General features: G+C 41.8%; 1 protein-coding gene across 6 annotated transcripts in view; it reads left to right on the top strand.

The window, feature by feature from the left end:
- Window positions 1-27102, top strand: part of DLG5 (discs large MAGUK scaffold protein 5) — a 159871-nt gene that overhangs the window by 68040 nt on the left and 64729 nt on the right. For all 6 annotated transcript variants that reach the window (XM_053307495.1, XM_053307496.1, XM_053307494.1 and 3 more), the window contains exons 3-6: window positions 4412-4580; window positions 10638-10781; window positions 16040-16223; window positions 26322-26581. In XM_053307495.1, coding sequence (XP_053163470.1) covers window positions 4412-4580; window positions 10638-10781; window positions 16040-16223; window positions 26322-26581 — 757 coding nt within the window. The remainder of the gene's footprint in view (window positions 1-4411; window positions 4581-10637; window positions 10782-16039; window positions 16224-26321; window positions 26582-27102) is intronic.

Genomic DNA, 27102 nt, shown 5'->3' with positions numbered 1-27102 from the left:
GCTTATTTTTCCATTTTTCTGCTCGGTTCTTGACTTGTTCTTTCTTGTAGGCCTGCTTTCTTTCATTGGTGTTGAATAGTTTTTCATTATTGACCATTTGAAGTGCATCTTCTTCATTGTCCCTTATATATTCTTCAAGGCCTCTTTTCTCCTCCTCTACTGTTTGATGGACTTGCAGCATTCCTCTTCCACCTGAGCTGCGAGGGAGGTATAGCCTGTCGACATCACTGCGGGGGTGCAGAGCATGACTGATGGTCATGATTTTCCTGGTCTTACGATCTAGCGTCTCTAGCTCTGCCTGCGTCCAGTCTATTATTCCTGCAGTGTATCTGATAACAGGTATAGCCCAGGTCTTTATGGCTTGTATGGTGTTCCTGCCATTGAGTTTGGACTTGAGGATTTTTCTAACTATTCACTTCCCATTTTTCTTTTAACTTCAGCGTGTGCGATGTTATCAGCCTGGAGAATGCCCAAGTATTTGTAATGTTCTTTCTCTTCCAGGTTCTTGATCTTGCTTCCATTGGGTAGTTCTATTCCTTCTGTTTTTCTTGTTTTTCCTCTTTTCATTTTTAATGCAGCACACTTGTCTAGTCCAAACTCCATTGCTATATCACTACTGAATATACAGACAGTGTTTAGCAGTGATTCAATTTCTGACTAAGACTTTCCATACAACTTCAGATTGTCCATGTACAGCAGATGGTTGATTTTACTTGATGTTTTAGATGTTTGGCATCCGAGGCCTGTTTTGTTTAGTATTTGTGAATGTGGGTTCATGGCGATTACAAACAACAGAGGGGATAGTGAGTCCCCTTGGAAAATACCTCTTCTAATGCTAACCTGTCCAAGTGTCTCGCCATTGATTGTTAACTGTGTACTCCACATGCTCATTGCTTTTTTAAAATAAATATCTGAATGTTTTTGCTGACACCAGTTGTTTCTAAACATTTTAGTATCCATGTGTGAGTCAATGAATCGAAGGCTTTCTTGTAGTCAATCCATGCAACACTTAGATTTGTTTTTCTTCTCTTGCAATTTTCTAAAATCATTTTGTCAATCAGCAGCTGGTCTTTTGTGCCTCTGGTTTTTGGGCAATTTCCTTTCTGTTCAACTGGAAGCTGTTTGTTAGTTAATAAGTGTTGCATCACTTCATCTGCTATTATTCCAGTTAATAATTTGAACATGGTTGGCAGGCAGGTTATCGGTCTATAATTACTTGGAACTGCACCTTTTGCTGGGTCTTTCATTATGAGATGAGTTTTCCCAATTGTTAGCCATTGTTCAATATCACCTCCTTGCAAAATGTGACTGAACTGTTTTGATAGTTGTTTATGAAGGCTTGTTAGGTGTTTAAGCCAAAACCCATGCAGTTCATCGTCACCTGGCGCAGTCCAATTTTTAATTTTCTTTGCTCTTTCACTTATTAATTCTGGTGTTATTATTATTATTATTATTATTAGTAGTAGTAGTAGTAGTAGTAGTAGTAAAACACAATTAAAATACAGTTTTACTGAGTGAGATGGTCTGATTCAGTATAAGGCAGTTCTCTATGTTCATATTTTCATTTGTGAAATGTCCGGGGGTATGCATTGTACCCAAACTAATATTACCAGAAGTGTTGTGCTATACTCTGTCTTACTCCCTGCATTCACAAACTTCCATTGAGAAATAGGTTTTTTGGGGGTGGGGGGAGGGCCAGTTCTAATGCTATGTTACTGGCCCACACTATTAGAAAAGGGAACACAAAGAGAACTCACCTGACTTGATGTCTTCCTCAGACATCTTGCTACACTCTTGGCACATCCCTTTATCACATGGGTGGGGGCTGATAACCCAAATGACTGTTCTGCACATGCTCCAAATAAGCTAGTATTTGGAGAGTATGCAGAATGCCCATTTGGAATTAGAGTGCCTCCCCGTGTGATAAAGGGATTTGCTGAGAGAGTGTTGGGACATCTGTGGAAGAAAACCCGAAGGGTACACTCTCGGCACGTCCCCTTTCTAACTGTGTGCACTGTTTAGTATTGTCTGAACTGGTGAATTTGGTCAGAGAAGATCTGCAGTTGAGACTGCAGATCAGCAACCATGCTGACCACACAAATGGCTGCTGCGCATGAGCGGAGGCCATTGCCGTGCCGCTGGCATCTGCAGGCTGCTGGGAAGACGCACCACCACAGCAGGAAGCTGGGGTGGTGAGGTGGAGGAGCAGTTCACCCCGGCGCCGACCTCCATTCAAATCAGTTCAGCGGCCCCACAAACCAGTTTGGCTTTGAATCTGTGCTCGAAACTCGATTTGTGCACATCGCTAGAAATGGCTCCTTAGTAACGAACTTGTCAGGCAGCCATTTGTCTTGTGGCTGAGTTTTATGGCAATTTTTTTACTTGTATTTATTGAAAACCTCTTTGCAAAGTTCAAAATGGCATATCAGATATAAGTGATAAAAGCCATTCCTGGCCATGCTGCCACATCACCCTTAAAGTGAGGGTACCTTTAATGGGGAAGGCAGGAAATAACCCTCTAGCTCAGGGATTCTCAAACTTGGGTCCTCAGGTGTTATTGGACTTCAGCTCCCATAATCCCCAACCAAAGGCCTCTGAGGCTGGGGATTATGGGAGTTGAAGTCCAATAACACCTGAGGACCCAAGTTTGAGAATCCCTGCTCTAGCTGAACCCTTGCACTGAAAGGAACACTCAGATGCAGGCATGTGCTCTCTTGTCAAGCATCAGCTCTCCCCAGCATCACCACTTCTATCCTGTCTGCATGCAGCTTCTGTTTGGCCTTCTCCACCCCTTCACTGCATCTGTGTTTGTTTTCCCATCCCCCAAGTTTGTATCTTACGGTGGCCTTTGTTTTGCATACAATGTATTGCACACACACACACACAGTGTTCTCAAGACATATCCTTATTAGAGCTGTAAGCACACTTCAGTGGATAGAGTAGAAAGTAGCTACCTGGAGGCAAGCCAGAAAGGTGACCCACATACTGATTGGTTCTCAAGGGCTGAGTGTGAGGGGGGGAATGAGTTGTGAAGCACTTATTTAAGCTGACAAACAAGCTGCACTTGGCAGCAGTTGTAATAAATATGTTATGACAAATCCCGTTTGTCTGAAGAGAGGCACATTACTAAAAGGTGGGGGATAATTTAGAAAACGGAGCCTTGGTTTCCAGTCCTGAGCGCTTTGGAAGGAATTTGATTGGCTGGAGTGAAGAATGAAAATGCTATGGCATGAAGCATTCAATCAGGTGGAAAAAAGACAGAGCTTGAAGCCCAGGTCACTTCCTTTACATTCAAGTGAGCTGCCAGATGAACTAAAAAGCCTTAAGCATTCAGCAAGGAATGCTCTCGCTAAGGGAAGGGATGGGTGTTGTAATTCCCCCTGCCCCAATAAGCTAGAGGGCTACTTGAAGCATATGCCAAGTCACACTTGATAATTCTATGAAACCTTTTGTGCTGTTGAAAAACTATTAAATTGAGCAGAGAGATGCTGGTGGGCTGACTTCTGGGGTTGGGTTTAGCAAAGAAGCGAGTTTCACCACTTGTTCTAGAACAAACACCCCAACAAAAAAGCAGAAATTGATTCCCGTTGGCTCTGGGTTTTGTTGTGTTTTTGCTTTTTTGCTTTTGTTGTGAGTTCATATCAGTTTATTCTGTGACACTAGGTATCAAATATTAAACTTTTAAGAATGTCAGAATCTCTTGAGAATTCATACTGTAAAGAAGGGAGACAAATGGTAGGGCACTGGTCTAAGACTGCTTTACACATCATGCTTGTATACACAAAAACATGGTAAAGAATGAATGTGACAAACATGTTTGCAAATATATATGCACACTTGTCTGGACAACACAACTCTGTTGGGTGTATGCTTAGTGGCAATCTTAGGTTTTCTACTGTATAATATGTGAAATGGCCTAAGAATTAGGTAGCAAATTGGAATAAGGGGAATAATAGTGGAGAAGAAACTGTATTGAGAGAATAGAGTCTTCAGGGCCCAATCTCTGATCACAAGAAACCCTACTTCTGTTGTATTGGTGATATTGGATGACATTCATGCATTTCAGGCTGTTCTCCACAGCTGTATGAGCTAAGAACTTGTTTTGTTGTACAAAGATTGCAGTTCTCACGATGCTGTGTGTTTTGACAGAAGATTGGGGGTTGTAGGGGTAGGGTGAGTGTTTGGAGCCATAGCGCACGTGTGTACATTGGCCTCTAGTCTGCTGTCATTGCGGTTGTGCATTGGCCCATTTTAAAAGAACTGGAGACCTTGAGAAATAAATCCCTCTACTAAAAAATATGCCCAGTCGATAGGTCTTTGATATGTGGCCTTTTGTTGGCAAATAAATTGCTTGAGATTTAAAAAGTTTCTCATCTCCTTAACTACATGTTTGTTTTTAATTTGGCAACAGGTACAACAGGCAAAGCATCATCGCCACCGCCTGCAGTTACAGATGTGAGGCAGATGAATGAAAAATTGGAGACCATTTTGTTTCAGCTTCGCCAGGTTACTCGTGAGCGAGATGAGTTGCGGAAACGCCTTGCACTGTCCTCTCCTGGGTCAACTTTTGATGACTGCAGGTAAAAGAGCAAATACATGTGAGAGTTTAATTCTGTGTCTGATGCAGGTTTGGTTGGACCTCTGTTTTCCTACATCTCCTTTTCATGACTAAAAATATTTCATTTTTTTAAAAAGAAAATCACAACACATTTAGCTAGGATTTTATCTGGAGCTGCAAGTTGGGATCACATCACCCTGCTAACTTGGCAAAGAGGCACCCTTTAACATGGTGATTCTCTTTATTTAGCAAGGGGAGAGGAACTGGTCCTATCCACCCACAGCACAGTACCTCCAGTGACTGTTGCTGGTATATATCTTGTGTTTCTTTTTAGATTGTGAGCTCTTTGGGGACAGGGATCCATCTTATTTATTTATTATTTCTCTGTGTAAACCACCCTGAGCAATTTTTGGAAGGGCGGTATAAAAATCGAATTAATAATAATAACAATCCCCCAGTGAGGCACAACCTTGGCATGGTTGTGGGGCTTGTGTGCTCTGAGGAACGTGAGAGCTATGCCAGAGGTCCAACCGTACTGGACAGGTCTCACCAGAGGAGCCAGACGAAGAGTGCCTCTCCCATCAACAATATGATGAGACGTAACTTTAATAAATCTATACCGGATCGGTCGTTGCCCGGGTCAACAAGGACCATGCCAGGTGCTAGAGTCCCTGAACAATGGTGGCAAGTAGGCTACAGGACTCAGGATCTTCAATTGAGCAACCAGGGCTGGAGACTGCAGAGTTACTGGAAGAAACGTCGCTTAACCGGAAAAAATTACGGAAAATGCCAACAAGGAAATAATGATTTGCTATTACAAGTCTAGTCCAACTAGAAGAGGTTATTTAAAAAGAATGTACCAAATTTGGAAAGAGAAGCATCCAGATACAGAAATAACAGAACAAAGGCTAGCAGACCAGAGAAGATTCATAATAAGAAATAAAGTATTCACAGAAGTTGAGCTGGAAGAACAGCAAAGAGCAACACAGGCTCAAGATATGGAAGAAGAATTACCACGAACTGAAGAAGTTGCTCAGGCGCAGGTGGAGGAGGTGTTGGAAATAGAGGATGCCAGTGTTGCTGAACTGTTTCAAACTCAAAACCAGGCAACCACCCCTTTGCTTTCACCTCTATGCTTTTCTACCAAAGCATAGAAGGAGAAACTGCTAGAAACGTAGAAACACCAAATAAAGAAGAAAACAGTGCAGTTTGGGGGAAAACTATGGGACGGTCCAATAGATTATAATAAAAAAGCTGGCTGGGTGAAAGAAGTTGAAAAATGTAACCGACAAATTCAAGATCTAATAATAACACCAGAATTAATAAGTGAAAGAGCAAAGAACATTAAAAAATTGGACTGCACCAGGCGACGATGAACTGCATTGCTTTTGGCTTAAACACCTAACAAGCCTCCATAAAAAACTATCAAAACAGTTCAATCACATTTTGCAAGGAGGTGATATTAAACAATGGCTAATAACTGGGAAAACTCATCTCATAATGAAAGACCCAGCAAAAGGTGCAGTTCCAAGTAATTATAGACTGATAACCTGCCTGCCAACCATATTCAAATTATTAACTAGAATAACAGCAGATGAAGTAATGCAACACTGATTAACTAATAAGCAGCTTCCAGTTGAACAGAAAGGAAATTGCCCAAACACCAGAGGCACAAAAGACCAGATGCTGATTGACAAAATGATTTTAGAAAATTGCAAGAGAAGAAAAACAAATCTAAGTGTTGCATGGATTAATTACAAGATGGCCTTCAACTCATTGCCTCACACATGGATACTAAAATGTTTAGAAACAACTGGTGTCAGCAAAAACATTCAGATATTTATAAAAAAGCAATGAGCATGTGGAGTACACAGTTAACAATCAATGGCGAGACACTTGGACAGGTCAGCATTAGAAGAGGTATTTTCCAAGGGGACTCACTATCCCCTCTGTTGTTTGTAATCACCATGACCCCACTTTCACAAATACTAAACAAAACAGGCCTCGGATACCAAACATCTAAAACATCAAGTCAAATCAACCATCTGCTGTACATGGACGATCTGAAGTTGTATGGAAAGTCTTAGTCAGAAATTGAATCACTGCTAAACACTGTCCGTATATTCAGTAGCAGTATAGCAATGGAGTTTGGACTAGACAAGTGTGCTGCATTAAAAATGAAAAGAGGAAAAACAAGAAAAACAGAAGGAATAGAACTGCCCAATGGAAGCAAGATCAAGAACCTGGAAGAGAAAGGACATTACAAATACTTGGGCATTCTCCAGGCTGATAACATTGCACACACTGAAGTTAAAAGAAAAATGGGAAGTGAATACATCAGGAGAGTTAGAAAAATCCTCAAGTCCAAACTCAATGGCGGGAACACCATACAAGCCATAAAGACCTGGGCTATACCTGTTATCAGATACACCGCAGGAATAATAGACTGGACCCAGGCAGAGCTACAGACGCTAGACCAGGAAAATAATGACCATCAATCATGCTCTGCACCCCCGCAGTGATGTCGATAGGCTATATCTCCCTCGCAGCTCAGGTGGAAGAGGAATGCTGCAAGTCCATCGAACAGTAGAGGAGGAGAAAAGAGGCCTTGAAGAATATATCAAGGACAGTGAAGAAGATGCACTTCAAATGGTCAATAACGAGAAACTATTCAACACCAATGAAACAAAGCTGGCCTACAATAAAGAACAAGTCAAGAACCGAGCAGAAAAATGGAAAAATAAGCCACTGCATGGTCAATATTTGCCCAATATAAGTGGAAAATCAAACATCACCAAGACCTGGCAATGGCTTAAGAATGAAAGAATACACGGACCAGAGAACAAAAACATATACTGGGTAGTATATATACCGTGTATAAGAGTCTATTCACACACAACTTACATGAAACGAGGATAAATTAAACATGTATTAAGAAACACACAAATTATAAAGAAATTGCCTGTGTTCTATACCCCAAAAAAGTGTGGCTGAAGGTCAATTATGCCCATGGTCCTTATACATGTAGATATATAGTCCTTCCAGATCTTTTCTCTTGCTGGTTCTGTGTTCAAGTTGTTACTCCAAATGTTACTCAAATTTCTTCCAGATCTTTTTCCTTGCAAGCTGTTGTCAAAAGATCGCACAGACTGACTACAAACAAAGGCATGACAAGGTAGCAGGGATGATACACTGGAACATCTGCAAAGAATACAAGCTACCTGTAGCCAAAAATATGTGGGACCATAAAATTGAAAAAGTGGTAGAAAACAAAGATGCAAAAATATTATGGGACTTCCGACTACAAACGGACAAACATCTGCCACACAATACACCAGATATAACTGTAGTCGAGAAGAAAGAAAAACAAGTTAAAATAATTGACATAGCAATAGCACTCACATTTATATACCGCTCTATAGCCGGAGCTCTCTAAGCGGTTTACAATGATTTAGCATATTGCCCCCAACATTTCTGGGTACTCATTTTACCTACCTCGGAAGGATGGAAGGCTGAGTCAACCTTGAGCCCCTGGTCAGGATCGAACTTGTAACCTTCTGGTTACAGGGCGGCAGTTTTACCACTGCGCCACCAATACCAGGTGATAGCAGAATAGAAGAAAAAGAAATGGAAAAAATCACCAAATACAAAGATCTACAAATTGAAAGTCTGTGGCAGAAAAAGACCAAAATAATCCCAGTGGTAATTGGCACCCTGGGTGCAATTCCAAAAGACCTTGAAGAGCACCTCAACACCATAGGGGCTACAGAAATCACCACCAGCCAATTACAAAAAGCAACTTTACTGGGAACAGCCTATATTCTGCGACAATATCTATAATAATAACAGCAACAATACTGATAATTAAATTCAGCTATCCCAGGTCCTTGGAAAGGACTCGATGTCTGGATAAAACAAACCAGTTAATAAAACCTGTCTGACTGTGTAAACAACAATAATATCAAGGGCCCAGTAATTAAAGTACCAAATCCAATCAGTAACATCTGGTAGACTGTGTAAATAGCATATTAATAATAATCACACTCATTTTGAAAGAGCTGCACTAGCTGCCAGTTGGTTTCTGGGTTCAATTCAAGTTGCAGGTTTTGACCTTTAACGCCCTTAATGGTTTGGGCCCTGGATACCTGAGGGACCACCTGCTCCCAAGGGTTGCTGCCCGCTTGACAAGGTCATCTGAGGGGACTCTGCTCTGGGTGCCGACAATGAGGGAGGCTTGGCTGTCGTGCACAAAGGACATGGCCTTTTCTGTTGCTTCCTCCAGCCTCTGGAATGCTCTCCTGGTGGCTATTCGCTCCTCGGTCTCCATCACGACTTTTAGAAAGCTTGTGAAAACTTGGCTTTTTACCCAGGCTTTTATGTGATTGTCTCCTCTGCTGCTTCTTTGTATTTTGTATGTATGTTTTATGCATGTATTTTAAAAATCTTTTTAGTTGATCTGTTTTTACTTTTTAGCTTAATATTTTAATTGTGTAATTTTTAGTCTTGTTTTAATTTTTCTATGTGAACCCCCTTGGGATTGTTTTAATGAAAGGCAGTATACAAATTTAACAATACAATACATTTCCTGTACCCGCATTTATTTTATTCATACGTTACTTGAATGACATGGAAATACATCTATTGAAAATCACTTCTTGAGGCGCCTGCATTTTATGAGTCAGTCTTATTTGTGTCATGTAAGAACTTATCTGTACAATGTCCACAATAACTATCCATTGGCTGAATCACCATTCTTAATGGTACTATGAGCTAGATGTTCTAAATATTTGATTCATGCATGACTCATCCTGACTGACAGTAGAAAGACAAAGCCTTGCGGCTTATGTCTGCTAACTTGAATGAAGATGAAAGTTTTTAATTTCAAAAGACTGGCCCTCAGGAGCTTCCTCTGAAGACTTCGTTTATTTAGGGGAATTGGCTGTATTCCAATCTAGTTCAATTTCACTTCCAAATGCGATTTTGCTCATCAGTGGCCTAGGAGTTCCGCCCCTTGTGTCTACTGTGCTTTAGTACATGGACAATCTGTCAGAACCCTTTTTCTGGTTGCTTTTTGGGATCGTGGTGAAGTAACTTGGTTCATCTGTAGAATTAAGGCTTTCTTGATTCACTTCTTTGCCTGGCTTCTCACCCAGTGTCTCGTGGGGGTGGGGGAGGGGAGGAGGCAGGACATGATCTTAGTGACCTTTTGCAATGAAAATGTACAAGATCAAAGTTGGAAAATATCATCTTGTTTTCTGTGAAATTGTGGGTACGTTAGCACAACTAGGAGGCTGGTTTTGCTCTATGTTTCTGCTATGAATTTCCTGTGAGACTTGTCAGAATGCCTTCAGGGTACATTTGTGCAAACTTGTTTTTCACATAATCGTCTGATTGATTGAAGTGGTGGCTGTTCATGTGAACTTTTCTAACTAGTACAAGCAGTGTTGTATCTACAGGAGGAAAGTTATCTTGTGATGAAGCAGATGGGTTGTCTGATTTTGCTCATCCATCAACACCAGAGCTCCTAAACCTACCTTTCAGTGAAACATGAGGCTGGTTTGTACATAGCCTGGGCAGGTAGATTATCTATGCAGTGAAGTATGGGAGTAAACCCTGGGTTTTGTCACCATGTGTATGACCTGTAATGGTTAGCATTGGTTAAGATTTAACTATGATTTAGTGTGTTGGCTGACAAGGGAAAGGGTGGCAGGTGGTATAATCATGCCTGGGCTTGTGGCCTTCTCCTGATCTCCTTACTTTGGCTTAGAGATCTAGAGTCTTTTGCCTGCAGTAGGCTCGTATATTAACAGCCTGTTTGCAAACTACTCTTACTCAACATCATCCTGGTTTTCATGAGAAGGTTATCCCAGCCTTACTCCTGTTGCCTCAGTGCCCCTTGACCTCAAGGCAGTGCCCCCCACCCCCTTCTGTTTCACTATATCTGCAAGATTATTAAAACAATCGTTTGTATTTAAAAAATACATTTGTTTCATACAGGGAAGGAGGCTCCTCCTTCGTACTTTCAAGTAACACATATCTGTGATGTGGTTATCTGATACCTGATGTCTCTTTGTGGCAGGCCTAGCCCCAAACCAAACCACGATTATGAAAGGTTGAAGATACAGTGTATGAAGGCAATGTCAGACCTACAGTCTCTGCAGAACCAGCACACCAAGACACTAAAAAGATGTGAAGAAGCTGCTAAGGAGGCTGACTTCTATCAGTAAGTAAATGCGCCCAGCAAAAAACACAGAGATGCACCTTACTCCTCTCTCCATCCTGATGATGCAGTGGATAGTTTACCTTAGATCTTACTATCCAAAGGTCTTTAATAGTTTTCTTATCCTCCTCTTCAGTGTGCTTTTACAATGCCATGATTTTAACAGCAGTGAAGGATAGCTTTCAAAGCTTTTGTTACCAGATTAAGGATTAGTTTTTTAATCTTTGCAGATAGAGAGTGGACTTCTAAAAATTGTGATAGAGAGTGTAAGCTTAGCTTGGTAGGAAATGAAGCAAGGTAGGCAACTAATGTGTGACCTTCCCAATCTTAAAGCGAAGATTTTGAGTGTCTCTTTCTTTTCAGAACCCTGTTTCACTAGACCAGCTTTGAGGCCAGCAAAGTAAATATTTATTTAACATTTATTTTATTATTTATTTATTTCTATTTTAATAACAGTGTTAATGAGGATTATCATAAGAGCAATTAGGCACCAAGGAAACCATCCTTTCTCATCCTTTGTTTGTTTTTTGCTAGGGATTCTAGAACAACTTAGCAGGGCAATGTTAATGTTTCACAATCATTGGGAATCACTTTAAATTATTATGTTGATCCAGCACAAAGCAGTCAAATTCAAGCAAATGTTATATGGAATAGATTTAAATAGTAATTCTCTACAACCAATGTGCTGAGATGATGCAAGATAGACTCCTAAGTCTGCACACTTGGAGATGCAAAGTCCAGTGCACCCACTCCAGGCAAGCACCCAGGTAATCAGCTGCGCTAGTGTTCTTCAGTGTAAGGCCCAGGGGGCCAGGGGCAGTGCTGGGAGCTGGGACCTAAGTGCAGCTCCCTGACTAACTGTTTATTGGGCTGTGTGGAGCTTTGGGCAAAGCTGAATACTCTGCACAGTCCCCTGGCAGCATGCGGAGATGGCCATTCTCACCACTCAATGCTGCACTTTGCCCACTGCGGCGGGCTCCTTTAAGGGAAGCAGAACCCTCTTGAGCCTCTGCACCATCCTGGAAAGTGTGTACAGAATGCTGGGAAGTATAGCTCTTCCCAGGGCTTTTCTCCTAGAGATCTTGGGAGGTCTCCATCTCTCTTAAAGTCTAGTCCAGTCCCCTGCTAAGTGGGCAAAGAGGCACCTTTTACCGTGGTGATTCTCTTTATTTAGCAGGGGGAGAGTAACTGGCCCTATCCACCCCCAGCACAGTACCTCCAGTGACTGTTGCTGGTGTCTATCTTATGATTCTTTTAGAATGTGAGCCCTTTGGGGACAGGGATCCATCTTATTTGTTTGTTATTTCTCTGTGTAAACCGCCTTGAGCCATTTTTTGGAAGGGCGGTATAGAAATTGAATTATTATCTCTTGTTTACACAGTCAGACAGGTGTTATTGACTGGTTTGTTTTATCCAGACATCCAGTCCTTCCCAAAGACCTGTGATGCCCGAATTTTTTTGTCAATTGTTATAGATATCGTCGCAGAATATAGGCTGTTCCCAGTAAAGCTGCTTTTTGTAATTGGCTGATGGTGATTTCTGTGGCCCCTATGGTGTAGAAGTGCTCTTCAAGGTCTTTTGGAACTGCACCCAGGGCGCCAATTACCACTGGGATTATTTGGGTCTTTTTCTGCCACAGCCTTTCAATTTCAATTTGTAGATCTTTGTATTTTGTGATTTTTTCTATTTCTTTTTCTTCTATTCTGCTATCCCCTGCTATTGCTATGTCGATTATTTTGATTTGTTTTTCTTTCTTCTCGACTACAGTTATATCTGGTGTATTGTGTGGCAGATATTTCTCTGTAGTCGGAAGTCCCATAATATTTTTACATCTTCATTTTCTTCAACTTTTTCAATTTTATGGTCCCACCAATTTTTGGCTACAGGTAGCTTGTATTTTTTGCAGATGTTCCAGTGTATCATCCCTGCTACTTTGTCATGCCTTTGTTTGTAGTCAGTCTATTATTATTATTATTATTATTATTATTATTATTAAAGAGCCCTCCCAGCACTGAGAAAAGTGCAGTACTATGCAGAGGTCAGCACAGTGGGAGATTACTCTCACATCAAGGTTTTTCCTTTCAAGTGGCCCTTGCCTTGAAAAATAGTTCACTGACCTAAGCAGTGGTATGACAACTCCACTAGCATTTATTTATGTAGTTTCATTTTATCTGTTGAATTCTCTGCACAAGCACTTGATTTCCAACATAATGATACAAAATATAATGAAAATGCATAAACATGCTTATATCATAAAATTCCTTAATAAAACAAATCATTTGCCACTCTCAAAAAATTCAGCCTAACTGATTTTGTGTGTCTGTGCAAAAGACAAAACACAGATCAAGGACCTACCTAAGGGAAGTGGGGGAATCTATGGAAGATTACAACAGGCGCGGTTTAGCTGAGTGTACACTGTTCAGCACTGCATTGAGTTTAGCACAGGTGTGTTGCATAGGTAGCTTAGGAGAGAGAGAGTACTCATGCTTCTTTTCAAACCTGGATCCTCATGAGTCAAGGGAGACAGTGGCCAATGGATGGGTGCTGTGGACACTGCCCTTCCCAGCTACCTTTCCGATTTCAAGCTAAAATGTAAAGCTAGCTTCTATTACTGCCACTTTCTCTGATGTACTTGGGGTAGTAGGTAGTAGCAGCCAACAATTTCAATTGGATGGTTGCATTTCTCATGTTATGCCTGCCAATCCCCTCTCTTCCTTTGTTGCCATCTGTCTACCCCAACCATATCTAAGTTGAGATTTTAAGCTCATTGGAGCAAGGTGCTGTCTTACATTAGTTTGTAAAACACTATATATACTGATTGTGCTATATAAATAATAGAAGGCAAAGAAAGGTTGCAGGAGCAGTCATAGTAGTACCATGCTGTGCTTCACGGTGTACTATAATGTGACTGCTGTATATCTTGGGCAGGCAACAAAGGCACGAAGTGGATGATCACACACTCACACACACACCACCACCACCACCACCACCAATTTGCTTGCAGAACTACTTTCCCCATTAAAAGCATTACTCTGGGAACAATTACAGTCAGGATTTGGTTGGGATTTCCCCCCAGTAGTTTCCAAGTGAAGCAAACATTTTGAAGGAGATGCACACAGTTGCTAGGAGATGTATGAGCGCCTAGCAGACCCCTCTCTGTTTTGTGTCTTCATTGGGCCAGCAGCTAGAATGCTAACCCATCTCTACCCAAAGAGTCCCGGAGTCTGTGTCATCATTCTTGTTTTGTTTGTGAATGTTGAAGATAGGCAGGGAGATAATCTTCTGAGAGCTAGTGCTTGGAAGTGGCCAAGAATGTGAACTGGGAAATCCCCCAGGTCAAATCTTGCCTCAGCCATGAATATACTAAGTGGCCTTGAAAATCTATTAACTTCTCAAGCTCAGCCTGCTGCCCCAGTAAAACAATACTGGTCCACATCAGTGGGCCTATATAAGGGAGATGTATATGAAGTGTGAACATTCAAAAAGGAGTGGTTAAGATGATGACAGGAGAGTAGCTCTTGTCTGTCTCTCCGTCAGTTTAAAATGGTTTAAATTGTATTGCTTTATTAAAAAATAACCCCCTTTTTTCTTTTTGGAATGATAAAGTCAGTGATGATGTACATCCCTACTCATTGTTTTCTTTAATATGAAATGTGAATGTACCATTGTGAGATCTTTTTGGTTATAATTTTGGTTGGCTGGGTCAATAATTTAAAGTTTGTTTTTTTCAGTTGATCTACATGATTGATGGTTGCAGCTTAGTTGGATCTTTCTGCATGGTTTTTTTTTTAAAGAAAAACTATTTTTTTATTTTTAAAAATTGTTTAAATTGAACACTCAAAAATCAGTATATATATTCTAAGTGGTATTACTAGTTTTAAAAAGTTTTTACCAGAGCATATTTAAGTATGTTATGGAGCAAAGAGGCACCTTTTAAACATGGCGATTCTCTTTATTTAGCAGGGGGAGAGCAACTGGCCCTATCCTTTCCCAGCACAGCATCCCTCCCGTGGTTGTTATTTTTTATTATTAATTATTATTATTATTATTTTTACATTTATATCCCGCTCTTCCTCCAAGGAGCCCAGAGCTGGTGTCTATCTCACACCCTCTCTCTCACACACACACCCTTTGGGAACTTCTGTTGAAAAGTGGTATATAAATATTTGTGGTATTTGTATTTATCATTTTAATCTGCTTTATTATAAACTGAGGGCAAGAGAAAATTCTGCCAGACAAGACTACTTTTTGTTGGGGGTGAGAGCAAAACTAGTCATTCAAAATCTCGACCATCTACTGTGTTCCTGCTGTTCCTGGACAGACATTTGCATGGAGAACCCATACAGCAGCTTTCCAGTGATCAGTTCAACATTTTTCAGCGGCTCTTACCATGGGAATCTCCTTTGGGTAGTAGTGGCTATGCCCACTGACGTTTGGAGTAAGTCAAGATTATTTTGATTGTGTGAACTTGCCAGTGCTGCTGGACCTTAAGCAGCTGTGGAGTGAGAGTTCAGGGACAAGGAGCTAATTCTTGTACCCAGGTAGGCACAATGCAAACCCTGTTGTCCAGCCAAGTCTCGGCCTGCTTGGAACTCTTGTGATCCTTGCAGGTGAGGGGGAACCACATGGCTGCCTGGGCAGACTGAGTTGCCCTGGAACCTAAAAGGCCATCACAGTCGAGGGAACTTTCTGAGCTGAAACCTCCATGGCTCAATACATGGGGCAACAGGGCAAAGATCTGGAGATTCCCAGTTTCTAGCTCCAGCAGCTTCTCACAGAACTATCCCCAGACACTTTTAAAACATCCTTGACTTGAGGAGTGTCCAGATGTTACAGTTTGAGAGTGTTTGTTCATATATACATTCTAGAACATCTCTGTTTCATAGTGTATAGAACAGGGCTGTTGAACTTTGGCCCTTCTGCAGATGTTGGCCTACAACTCTCATAACCCCTGGCTATTAGCCACTGTGGCTAGGGATTATAGGAGTTGTAGTCCAAAAACAGCTGGGGTTCCTAAGCTGAGCAGGCCTGGTATAGAATTGACAACCCCTTCTGAGCCTGGAAGATCTCTTTGGAGGTCCTGGAAGGTATACTTTGGACAGAATCCAGCCCAAGTCCCATTGAAAGCAAGGGCACTTTAGTTCGGCATGCTTCATTGATTCCAGTGGTGCTTAGTCCTGACTTAGTTGGGATCCTGCCTGTTGATATTTCAATTGAGCATTTTAATGAGAGCATCCTATGGGCATTTCTAATGTTTACAGTACATTACACAGTCGTCTGCTGAGTGACCAGTCACAGCTGAAGGAGGACATGGACACCTTGAAGCGGAAGAATAGCCAGTTGGTACGAGAGCACAATCACCTCCAGCAGTCGTGTGAGGAAATGAAGAGACTTCACGATGAGGATCAGAAAGAGATAACAGATCTACGCAATCAGCAGCAGCAGGTAGCCTGTGCCTTCCTTTGCCTGTTGTGCTGGCACTGTTAATTTCTTTTCTTTTTTCCTTCTGTTCATTGTTAGTTTTTTGGCAAGAAGTTGGAGCACTGTAGAAATGTCTGTCTTCCGTGCCATTCCTTTTAATGCACAGTGGCCTTTTCTTTCCCTTCATTTCCATAGAGAACAGAAAAATGCTACCATGAAGATCAGCTTGCTTCTATTTAAAATGCAGCTGTAGTATAAATTAAAATGAGTAGCCTTTTCTACCTTTGTACTGCTGGTATAGTGCGTTGCTTAATTAGTGCTTCAGCTCCCCTCCTCTCATGTGGTTCTGTTATAAAAAATAAAATTATTCTGATCACCATCAATTCTATGAATTTAGAGACCTGAGAAGTCTTAAAGAAGTTGGTTGTACTAGAAAGTAAAACTGTTTGTGATTCGACTACATGTAATCTCTCTCCCACAAAGTTGCGACTCTTAGGTACTCTATTTGGGTGTTGTCTATGACTTGTCTGGGCAACTTGGTCTTATTTGATCTCTGTTTTGTGATCCTTGAAGATTAAAGTATTTTGAATACAACTTACAGGTACTTTCAGTTCAGGCTAGGAAAGCTGCCTGTGCCATTTCTAACTCTGTCCTCTTTCTATGAAATTTCAATTCATGCTGGTACAGTCATGTGTCATCATATGCAGCCTTGCCAACCCTTATAGTATAAGAGCCTGTTCAGATATTACTCAGTGTCTAAGATTCTGACTGTGCTGTGATGGGGAGTGGACTTTGGGCTTGCACGCTTCCTCACTGTCGACAAAAAGTTACTACTGAACTGGTAAATCCCTTGCTGATTTCCCACTCCCCTCAGGTAAGTGGTGGCTAGTTAACTGGTGGATCCTGTGTTTATTTGAAGATAAGACCTATTTGACCCTGGAAGTAAGAATCAGGTTCTTCCAGTAAGCCAGCTACCTTCTAACTAGGGGAGCAAGGAAGGGAAGGGAACACACAGGCTCAAGGCTTACTTCCTAACTTGCCCAAGGACAAAGTGACACCTAAACAGTGCCTAAGGAGTATGGCCATACTGCATCTACTTCTGCTGAAACAGTGTCATGAACCTAAAGCCTAGCTTGTTCAGGCAGGAGTGTTAGGGGCTTTCTATCTTGCACATATATACCTTGCCAGAAAACTGAAGAAAGTTAGCCTGCTTCATGCATATGAATTAATGAAGAAATTACCAATTATTTCACCCTTGTAGAAGAGTTTCCTTTTAAGGCAGATAGGAGAAGAGAGCTGGTCTTGTGGTAGCAAGCATGACTTGTCCCCTTAGCTAAGCAGGGTCCACCCTGGTTGCATTTGAATGGGAGACTAGAAGTGTTAGCACTGTAAGAGATTCCCCTTAAGGATGGAACCACCCTGGGAAGAGCAGAAGGTTCCAAGTTACCTCCCTGGCTTCTCCAAGATAGGGCTGAGAGAGATTCCTGCCTGAAACCTTGGAGAAGCCGCTGCCAGTCTATGAAGACAATACTGAGCTAGATAGACTAAGGGTCTGACTCGGTATATGGCAGCTTCCTATGTTCCTATGTTGATTAAATGTTTCATAGAGTGAGTTCAGACATCAAGTAGAACCATGGTTTACTTCATCTAACTGGTCAGTTTGTATGTTTGAACCCACTCCAGTCAACAAAAAATAGTTTATTTGGAACAGGCCAACCATGATATGATGTCTCTGTGTGTCGCTAACAGTTTTTATTTGGAATATGGAGGGCTGATATATCAGTGGTGGAACCTATGCTTTATACACATAGAAAGTCTCAGGTCCATTACCTGGCATCTACATTTTAAAGGATTTTGGTAGGAGGCCATCTGCCTAAGAACATGGAGAACCTCTACCAGTCAAAGTAAGCAGTACTGGGCTCAATGGACCAATGGTTTTACTCAGTATAAGGCAGCTTCATATATTCAGCTATAGTGCAGATTTATGGTTGCCATGGAGGTCATAAAAACCTGGTAGTGTCATGAAAATTCAATTTTGGTGTGATATTTGGAGGTCAAAAATAGAATGATTGTCGATGTAGTGATGGATGATGGGCCCCTCAGGTCAGATGGTACTCAACATGCTACTGAGGAAGAGCTGAGGATCTCTCAGAGATGACGCAGTTAGACTAAAGCCTTTTGGACGTCTAGCAACTGATGTTGCCATGCTGAAAAAGAAAATCCAAAACTTCAAAGACAGAATTACAATGGGAACGTAGAACGTAAGAAGCATGAATATGGGAAAGCTTGACACAGTGAAAGATGAAATTAATCAACTACAGATTGACATATTGGGCATCAGTGAATTAAAATGGACTGCAATGGGACACTTTCAGTCAGAAAATCATACCCTTTACTACTTAGGACACAAAAACCAAAGAAGGAACGGTGTTGCTTTCATAGTCAGGAAGGATATAGCAATGACTGTACTTGGGTACAATGCGGTCAGTGACTGATTAATATCAATGATTTTATGGACAACCCTTTAACATGACAGTTCTTCAAGTCTATGCCCCAACAACTGATGCAGAAGAAGAGGAAGTTGATGAGTTTTATGCTCAAGTCCAGTCTGAAACTGACAGAACATGCAAGCAAGATGTGATGCAGGTGATTGGAGACTTGAATGACAAAGTTGGAAAAGGTAAGGAGGAAAACACAGTCGGCCTATATGGCCTAGGATACAGAAATGAAGCAGGAGAACAACTTATTAGTTTATGCCAAGCCAATGATCTCTTCGTTGCTAACACACTCTTCAAACAACCAAAGCAGGGCCTATACACATGGACATCACCAGATGGAGTACATAGAAATCAAATTGATTACATTATAGGTGCAAGGAGGTGGAAGAGCTCAGTTATAATAGCAAAGATGTGGCTGTGGGCCTACTGTGGAACAGATCACGAAGTGCTCATGTGCGGAAAAACAAGGCAAGTCTTCCAAAAGATCTCTGAACTCAGAGGGAGGTTCGAACTTCGAATTGGTATGTTAAGGGATGCCAAAGGACAGATAGTAACTGATTCAGAGAAGATCAAACAGAGATGGAAGGGGTATACTGAAAATCTGTACAGCAGGGACATCAACATCCAAGATACTCTAGGAGATATTCCCTACTTGCAAGAACCTCTAGTATGGGAAGCTTAAGTTAGATCGGCGCTCTGGTCATTATGAAGTCAGAAGGCTACAGGAATTGATTGAATAGCTACAGAAATATGGCAGGCAACAGAAGTATCAGTCAAGGCTCCAACCAAACTATGCCAGCAAATTTGGAGAATAACACAGTGGCCAGCAGATTGGAAAAGGTTAGTCTATATACCCATACCAAAGAAAGGAGACTGAACAGATTGCTCAAACCATCGTACAATATCCTTAATTTCACATGCGAGCAAAATAATGCTCAGGATCATCCAATGCAGATTAGAGCCCTATTTGGAAAGGGAAATGCCAGATGTTCAAGCTGGTTTCAGAAAAGGCCGGAGAACAAGAGACATCATTGCTGACGCACGCTGGATAATTGAGAAAGCCAAAGAATACCAGAAAGAAGTCAATACGTGCTTTATTGACTACAGAAAAGCCTTCGATTGCATCGACCAAGCTGTCTTGATGTAGAAGATGTGATAAAATGTACACTGCCTTGCAGAAGTTCCATTCTTATGTGTCTAATTAGTTTCAGCAAGTGGGTTGCGTGTTGCTACTGTACCCCATGGGTAGAGCTGTTCTTCAGGGCATGCACACGTGATGAAACGGAGGTGACTCTATGCTTTCCTGGGATATACCCTCAGTAGGGAGATTGCTCTGATCCTAAATCTAGGAGCAAGCCATTCCTTCAAGGTAGGCTGCCACCAACTGAAGACTGATCTAAAGCCACTGACCAGGCTTAGACACGGTTTCAACAACCTAGAACTGTCTGACTTGGGACTTACAGGCACTGTACAGCCAGAGTCCACACAACCCAGCACTAGAGAACAAGATTTTATTCTGAAAACAATTCAAGAGTAGCAAATGACCTTACGAGTACATGGGGAAGAGTTTTGCAAGTAACCCTCCGGAACCTGTTAAATCAGACTGAAGCCTCTTCTAAGTATCTGAACTTTAAGAAACAAGGGTTGCACACAGAATAAGGAATTGGGGGAGAAACAGGTGGAACCTGGAGGTAAAGAAAAGAATACAGGAATCTATAAATATATTTCTCCAAGGTGTACTTGTCGCTAATCCCATGTATGCCAGCTCTTTCAAGAGTTCTCAAGTGAGCTGCCGGGAGGGGGAGAGGAAGGCACCAGCAGACAGGCTTCTGGGCGAGGGGGAAAAGAAAATGGCAGCAGGAGGGGCAGAAAACAGCAGGGGGATGGCGTGGGACGAGCAAGGGGGGAGAAAACAGCTCTGGCGGACAGGGAAAGAAAACAACGGTGGCTTGGGGGAAAGAAGGCAGGGAATGAAAATGGCGGGGAGGGGGCTGAGAACAGAGAGAAAACTGAGAGGGAGGTGGGGAAGGAGTGGGGAGAACTAGAAGTGCAGATGCTCTGTGCCGGGCCCAGCTAGTTCAAAAGAAAACACAAAAAATATTTACTAATTGACTAGCACTGAGCTTTACCTTAGTCTATTGGTAGGCAGGTCAGCTGAGAGAGGGTTAATCTTTACGGCTTCTCCTGCAGAACATCCATTTGCAGATGGAAAAGGGTGAACACTGGCCAGACCTTTAGCTTTAAAGCCATGAGGGAGAGGGTGAGCGGGGCCCAGGCCGACTGTGGGTTTCATACCTGTCCATAGTTCAAAGAGTATTCTAATTTCCTCTCCTCTGGGTGGTGAGATGCAAAGTGGCCCTATCTCAAGATGATGGAGGCCTGTGTTTGTCACACACAGGCGCGCGTGCACGCGCGCGCACACACACACACACACAGCTTATGAGGGTGATTGGCAGACAGTTTAGAGTGAGGGGCTGTCCATGTTCTGATGATACTGATCCAGGAGCAGCAGTTGTGGCTTTGCACCAGTGTTCGGACCGTGTGGGTAGGTGAGAGAGTATACACTGAAGCTGAATCTAGACATGACAGAAATGTTCATGGCTGAAGTGCCAGACATGGGTATGGTGGCTTTCATGTACTAGATAGGGGGTCACATTCCCCCCAGAAGGCTCCGGTTCATAGTCTAAGTATGCTCCCATTTGATACTCAGATAGCTAGTAAACTACTTGTAATAGTTATAGCTAGCATGATATTCCTGTGATATTCTGGCTGTGACCCTTTTCTCTTGGATATCAGACTGTCATCCATGCTTTGGTTGCCTCTTGTTTGAACTGTTGTGGAGCTGCCCTTGGAGGCAGTTCAGAAGTTGCAGCTAATGTGGTGGCAGCCCACCTTTTAGCTAGAACAGGCTGCAGAGAGCATTTTACCCCTATTTTTGCTTGTTTACATTGACTGCTGATTAGCAAGGTACTAGTACTGGTTCAGTCTGCAGGTAGGACTCATGAAATTGAATGCTTCTCTGAAAAAAAAAATGCGTTCCTATACATAAAATTAAAAAAAAGGAGCATGTCATGTAGAAGGATTGTAGCCTTTTAGGACTGTATTTTAATAAGAAATTTGACAGAGAATTAAAGGGCCACATTCTCTCATTTTGTTCGTCTTTTTGCAAAAAAAGATGAATGATCTTACCTAGAGCCTTCACAATTTCATTTCTTCTTGGGATTGTTTTGTGTTTGCTCTTACTACATGCAGGAAAAGATAAAAGAGCCTATGATTTTTCTCCTCAGTATGTCAAAATGAATCATATTGTCTTGGAGCATGTGCCAAGAGTATGTTTTGTTTTGTTTTTTTAATCTAAGCTTTAGTCACTTCTCATCTGGATTAATCTCCTTTCTGAAGGAGAGGGAAGCAGGAGATGCAACAGCTTGTGCTAGTCTTTGTAGGTGAACAGATACTTGGTGTCTTTTAAGCATGCTCAAAAAGCACAGCAGTTCAACTCCTTGGAAGAACAGAAAGTTTGGATCAAATTACATCCACCAACAGAGATGGCCATTGATTTTCCTGTGTAGCAGCTGACTGACTTATAAGTCTCCCTTGCTTACATACAAGGCTTGCTGTTGCCATGGCAGTACCCTTTAGCCTAGCTCAGATTATTTACTCTTCTTCACTTTGAGGCTTTGAATGGGAGAACTCCTTTCTTATTATACTTTCTCTTTTGCTTTTCTATGCCATCACCTTCTTATTGATGTAAAACCTAAATGCTCTAAGGTATTGTTTGACCCCCATTTTCCATTTTCTCACTAAAGATTCACCAACAAATTTAAGCACACACAAATCTTTTTGTTCCAGTTCTCATTTAAAATAAATATTACTAGCTGATCCGGCGCAGACCATCTGAGCCCCTAGTTCTCCCTGTATCTCCTCCCCATCTTCATTTCCCCCCTCCCTTCAGCCCCAGTCTGTGCTCCTTCCCTCCCCCTTCAGCCCCAGTCCATGCTCCCTTCCTCCTCCTCCCAGTCCACTTTCCCTGCCAGCACACTCCCCCCCCCCCGCCATCACCATTTTCTCGCCCCATACTCATGGCTATCTGGCAGCTGCTCGCAAACTCTCGCAGGAGCTGCCACACATGGGATATAGCCAGGGGTACGTCTTAGAGAAATAAATATAAATAAATATTATTTCTTGGCTTCAACTTTTGCCCTATCTTCCTTCCCTGTTGCATCAGTTTCTAGCCTACTTTCCTCAAGGAAAGTGAGCTTGTGAAATCGACCAGCTTTGTGTGTGTGTCTCTGTGTGTGTCCCTATCAACTTCACAATGGCTTTTGATTTGATTTCAACCAAATTTGTTACTGTTGTAGAGGCAGATAGGGATACCTCAACCCTAGTTCAAAATGTCGGACGTGTGAACATTTGAGGAGCAAGTGGGCTGACTTGTGAACCGCCTAACTGGTTTGAACTCAATTTGTTACAGTTACCTGAATTGTCATCCAATTCAAGATGGCAGACATGCAAATGTTTGAGGTGCAAGTGGAAACTGATTTGGACCAAATTTAGTTCAGTTGCAGAGACACATAGGGACATCTCATCAGCATAGTTTGTGATGATGTCATCCACCCCAATTCAAGACTGTGAACACATGAATGTTTGAGGTGAAAGTTGGTTATTATCAATTAAGAGTATAGTGAAAAGAAAGTAGACAGATTAGTTCTTACCAGAACTTCTTGTTTCATGTGAATTTGCTGTATTTTTAAGGCTGAAACAAATTGCTTATTTATGCACAATCATACCATAGGGCTACATAAATATGTTTTTGTTGTTGTTGTTGTTCCAAATTGCAGATCAGGATACCATCGACATAACTTTAGATTTAGGGAAGGGAAGATTCTCAGCAAGATTTAAAGATCTTGGTGTATTCAGGGTTAAAGTGCAAAAAGCAGTAGTTGTGGTTACTTCTTTTTTTTAACCTCATAACTGTAGGAATGTTTCTACTATATGTCAGTTTTGCCTTCTTTTTTGTGCCTTTTGCATGCACACCTAGTATATAGGTCCATTTCTTGTTCATAACAATAGTCTGTATGTAGAACCCTGAGTTGGCCAGAAATATAGATGGAACAATTCCAAATCTGGTTTGGAAACATAGAGTGCCAGTCTATCCCTAAACTGTACCCCTGCAAGAAGCAGAAATAAGACACCTGGGTGAGGAGAACCTCACTCTTACTCCTCCCATGGCTGGGTTTCTAATGTCAGACTGTGGGGATGTAAGCCACACAACTTTCCACACTTCTATAAGCAATGTGTGTTAGTGTGTATTTATATAAAAATGAAACCATATATCTCCATTAGAACCAGCTGATCAAGTTGCAGATACTGCTGTTGGAACCAGATTGCCTTGGATGCACCAAAAAGGTCGGCTGGGGGGGGGGGCGTAATTAGAAAGGATCCTTACATGTCTACAAATTAGTGATTTCTTGGTTTTCTGTTTGAGTAGAAATTAATTTGGTTGTATTCTGAATCTCAGAAAACTGATAAATCATTAACATACACAAAAAGTGATAACTTCCTGGTATAAATCAACCATAAAACTTAATCTACACAGAGAGAGCCTTCATATCACCCAATATTTATGCTGACATAATGCTTCTCAGTGCAGACTGTTCACCCACAGAGTGCTGAATCATCAGGTGATGAATATGCTCATATGAAATAGAGACATGAAGTCTTAGCAAGGAAACTTGAACAGTTTCTTGGAGTGAGGCGTGCTAACCTCTGGTCCATCCCAAACCAAGAGATATGTAGAGAGGGGATATGTTTCAGTAACAGAGCATGCACTTTACGTACAGAGCACCCAACATCTTTACATGTAGAGTGCCCAACATTGGGGCCAACCAGGTATATGGGAAAGACCTCTGTCTGATGTATCTGGTGTAATAATGATCAGGCCCAAGGTCTTGTTGAATCAAACCAAAGGTCCATCTGGTCCTGCATCCTGCTTCCCATAGTGGCCAACAGAGATGCCTTCAGGAACGCAATAGCCATTCCCTGTTGTTCCTCCCCAGAGTGGCCATCAGCTAGTAAAGCCATCTTAGCCAGCGGCCATCTCTTGTGGCAGAAAATTCCTTTAATTATGTGTTGGGTTTGATCCTGGAAAGTTGCTGTCAAGTAGAGTGGGCAGTGTTTAGATTTTGATAACGGTCTGACTCTGCATAAAGCAGCTTCATATATGATCCTGTGTATACATACATACATGATTGCCAGTAATCAATCAGCTAGATATATTCACATATATAGTGAAAAGGTTAATGCTTGAATTTTAGAGAGGGATATGTCCCCCCTACTGTCTTGAGGTTTCTTTTCCACACAAAGTATTTTACCAGAGTTTTGAGCACTGTCTTTTTTCAAACCTGCCTAAGTCCTTTTTCCTTTGAATATTTTATAAGCAGTCTCTGGAAACAGATGCTTGCCTACCGATTGACCTCATGAATATATATGAATGTCTGTTCATCCATTAATGCAAGAATGTTGCATATATTCAGCGCCCCCCACCCCCGGCCATTTTTAAAAGAATTTATTTTGGAATTGCATGTATTTTTAATGGGGCTGCAATGGATGTTGTAATTGGTGTGCCACCTTGTGGTAGGCTTAGATTGAGTTACAATTCAATATTAGCTAGTGTGTGGTATGTGTTTGGTTGTATTTTTTCTTTTCAGAAATAGCTCACCCAGTTTCTGTAATCTGAGGGTATGTAACAATATAAGGCACAGATTCTTAAACAGAAAAAACTGAGTTCTGCTTCTTATAAACAGCAGAGGAGAGAGATACCTGTGTCTGGACTGTTCCTGTTCAGATTGCAGGTGGAGCCTTTTATAATAGATTGCTTTCCCATGGGGAGGAAAAGATTCCCTGCATATGGGAAAGTGGCATGGTGGGAATAAGGCTACAATAAAACTCCTCTTCTTGACATGCTGCCATTTTCTATGTGCAGGGATTTGTTTATTTTGTGGAGAGAACTATTCAGTCATGTGAGCCTTTACCTGAAGCCTGAAGTGGTATAATCTAGATACAAGTTTACCACCTCCCTGCAAATTAGCCAAGTTAGTCAGTGATGACAGCAAAAATACCATGCTCCTTTGTATCTTACCAACATGAAATGACCTGGAGAGGCTCCTTTTTGGAATGACAGAGCGGAACTGATTTTTGTGAGGGTCCATTTAGAAATGAGCAGAATACTGTACACAAAACTGCTGTACTGCTCACAGGTTATTAGGTGGATCTAAAGGTACCCTTCTATACTCAGGAGGCATCTTCCATTCTAGAAAGGCCATTTTTCACTGCACTAGAGAGTTCTAGGAGAAAAGCGAAACTCAATTTAAAATGTTCTTCCACCTCTGTAAGAGCTTGTGCAACCACTTGCACAAGCAGAAACAGGTGATTTTATTGTAGAACCCACCTATTATAGCAGTGTGTGAACTCTTGCACAGGTTATTTGTGGAACAGTGCTAGTAGTTATTTTCCTTCCACTCACAGATCCCATTTTTAATATGACTCAAATCCCATTTTAATAGGACTTTATGTTGTGAACAGAGGACTCTATCTGCCAGCAATTTTTATTCAAAATATTTTCCAGGTTATGAAGCAGAATGGATCATCAGAGATCCTAAATAAGCTCTATGATACAGCGATGGACAAGCTAGAGGGCGTGAAGAAGGATTATGATGCACTAAGGAAGCGATACAATGAGAAGATAGCGAGCCATAATACTGATCTGAGCCGGTTAGAACAGACAGAAGAGGAGAACAGGCGCCTCCAGAAACAGACTGACATGCTGATGAAGCAGCGGGACGCAGCAGTGCACTTCCAGCAGCAGTACACTTCCTCTCTGAGAAGGTAGAGGATGGTTTTAGAGATGCTTGTCCTACCACAGACTTCCTGTTTGGTTTTACTGCAATAGACCAATAGGCTACCTTTGGAACTTATTGGTGTTTTAGGATCCTCTACTTTATTTTATTTTTCTTCAAAAGGTTTGCTAGGTGGGATAAACTAAATCATCCTCATGGTCATCCCCATGCCCATCTCCAGGCACTCTTCCCCCCCATGCTGGACACCTGAAATGACTGGTGGGTGTGGGGGGAAACTGTAAAGGGGCTTAGTTCCTCTCAACGGGAAGAGAGCTGGTCTTGTGGTAGCAAGCATGACTTGTCCCCTTAGCTAAGCAGGTTCCACCCTGGTCACATATGAATGGGAGACTACATGTGTGAGTACTGTAAGATCTTCCCCTTAAGGCATAGAGCCGTTCTGGGAAGAGCATCTAGGTTCCAAATTCCCCCTCTGGCATCCCCAAGATAGGGCTGAGAGAGATTCCTGCTTGCAACCTTGGAGAAGCCGCTGCCAGCCTGTGTAGACAATGC

This window comes from Hemicordylus capensis, chromosome 3, assembly GCF_027244095.1.
Source record: "Hemicordylus capensis ecotype Gifberg chromosome 3, rHemCap1.1.pri, whole genome shotgun sequence".
Lineage (NCBI taxonomy): Eukaryota > Metazoa > Chordata > Lepidosauria > Squamata > Cordylidae > Hemicordylus > Hemicordylus capensis.
The sequence above is the reverse complement of the archived record's forward strand: the minus strand, read 5'-3'. Positions and strand labels throughout refer to the sequence as shown.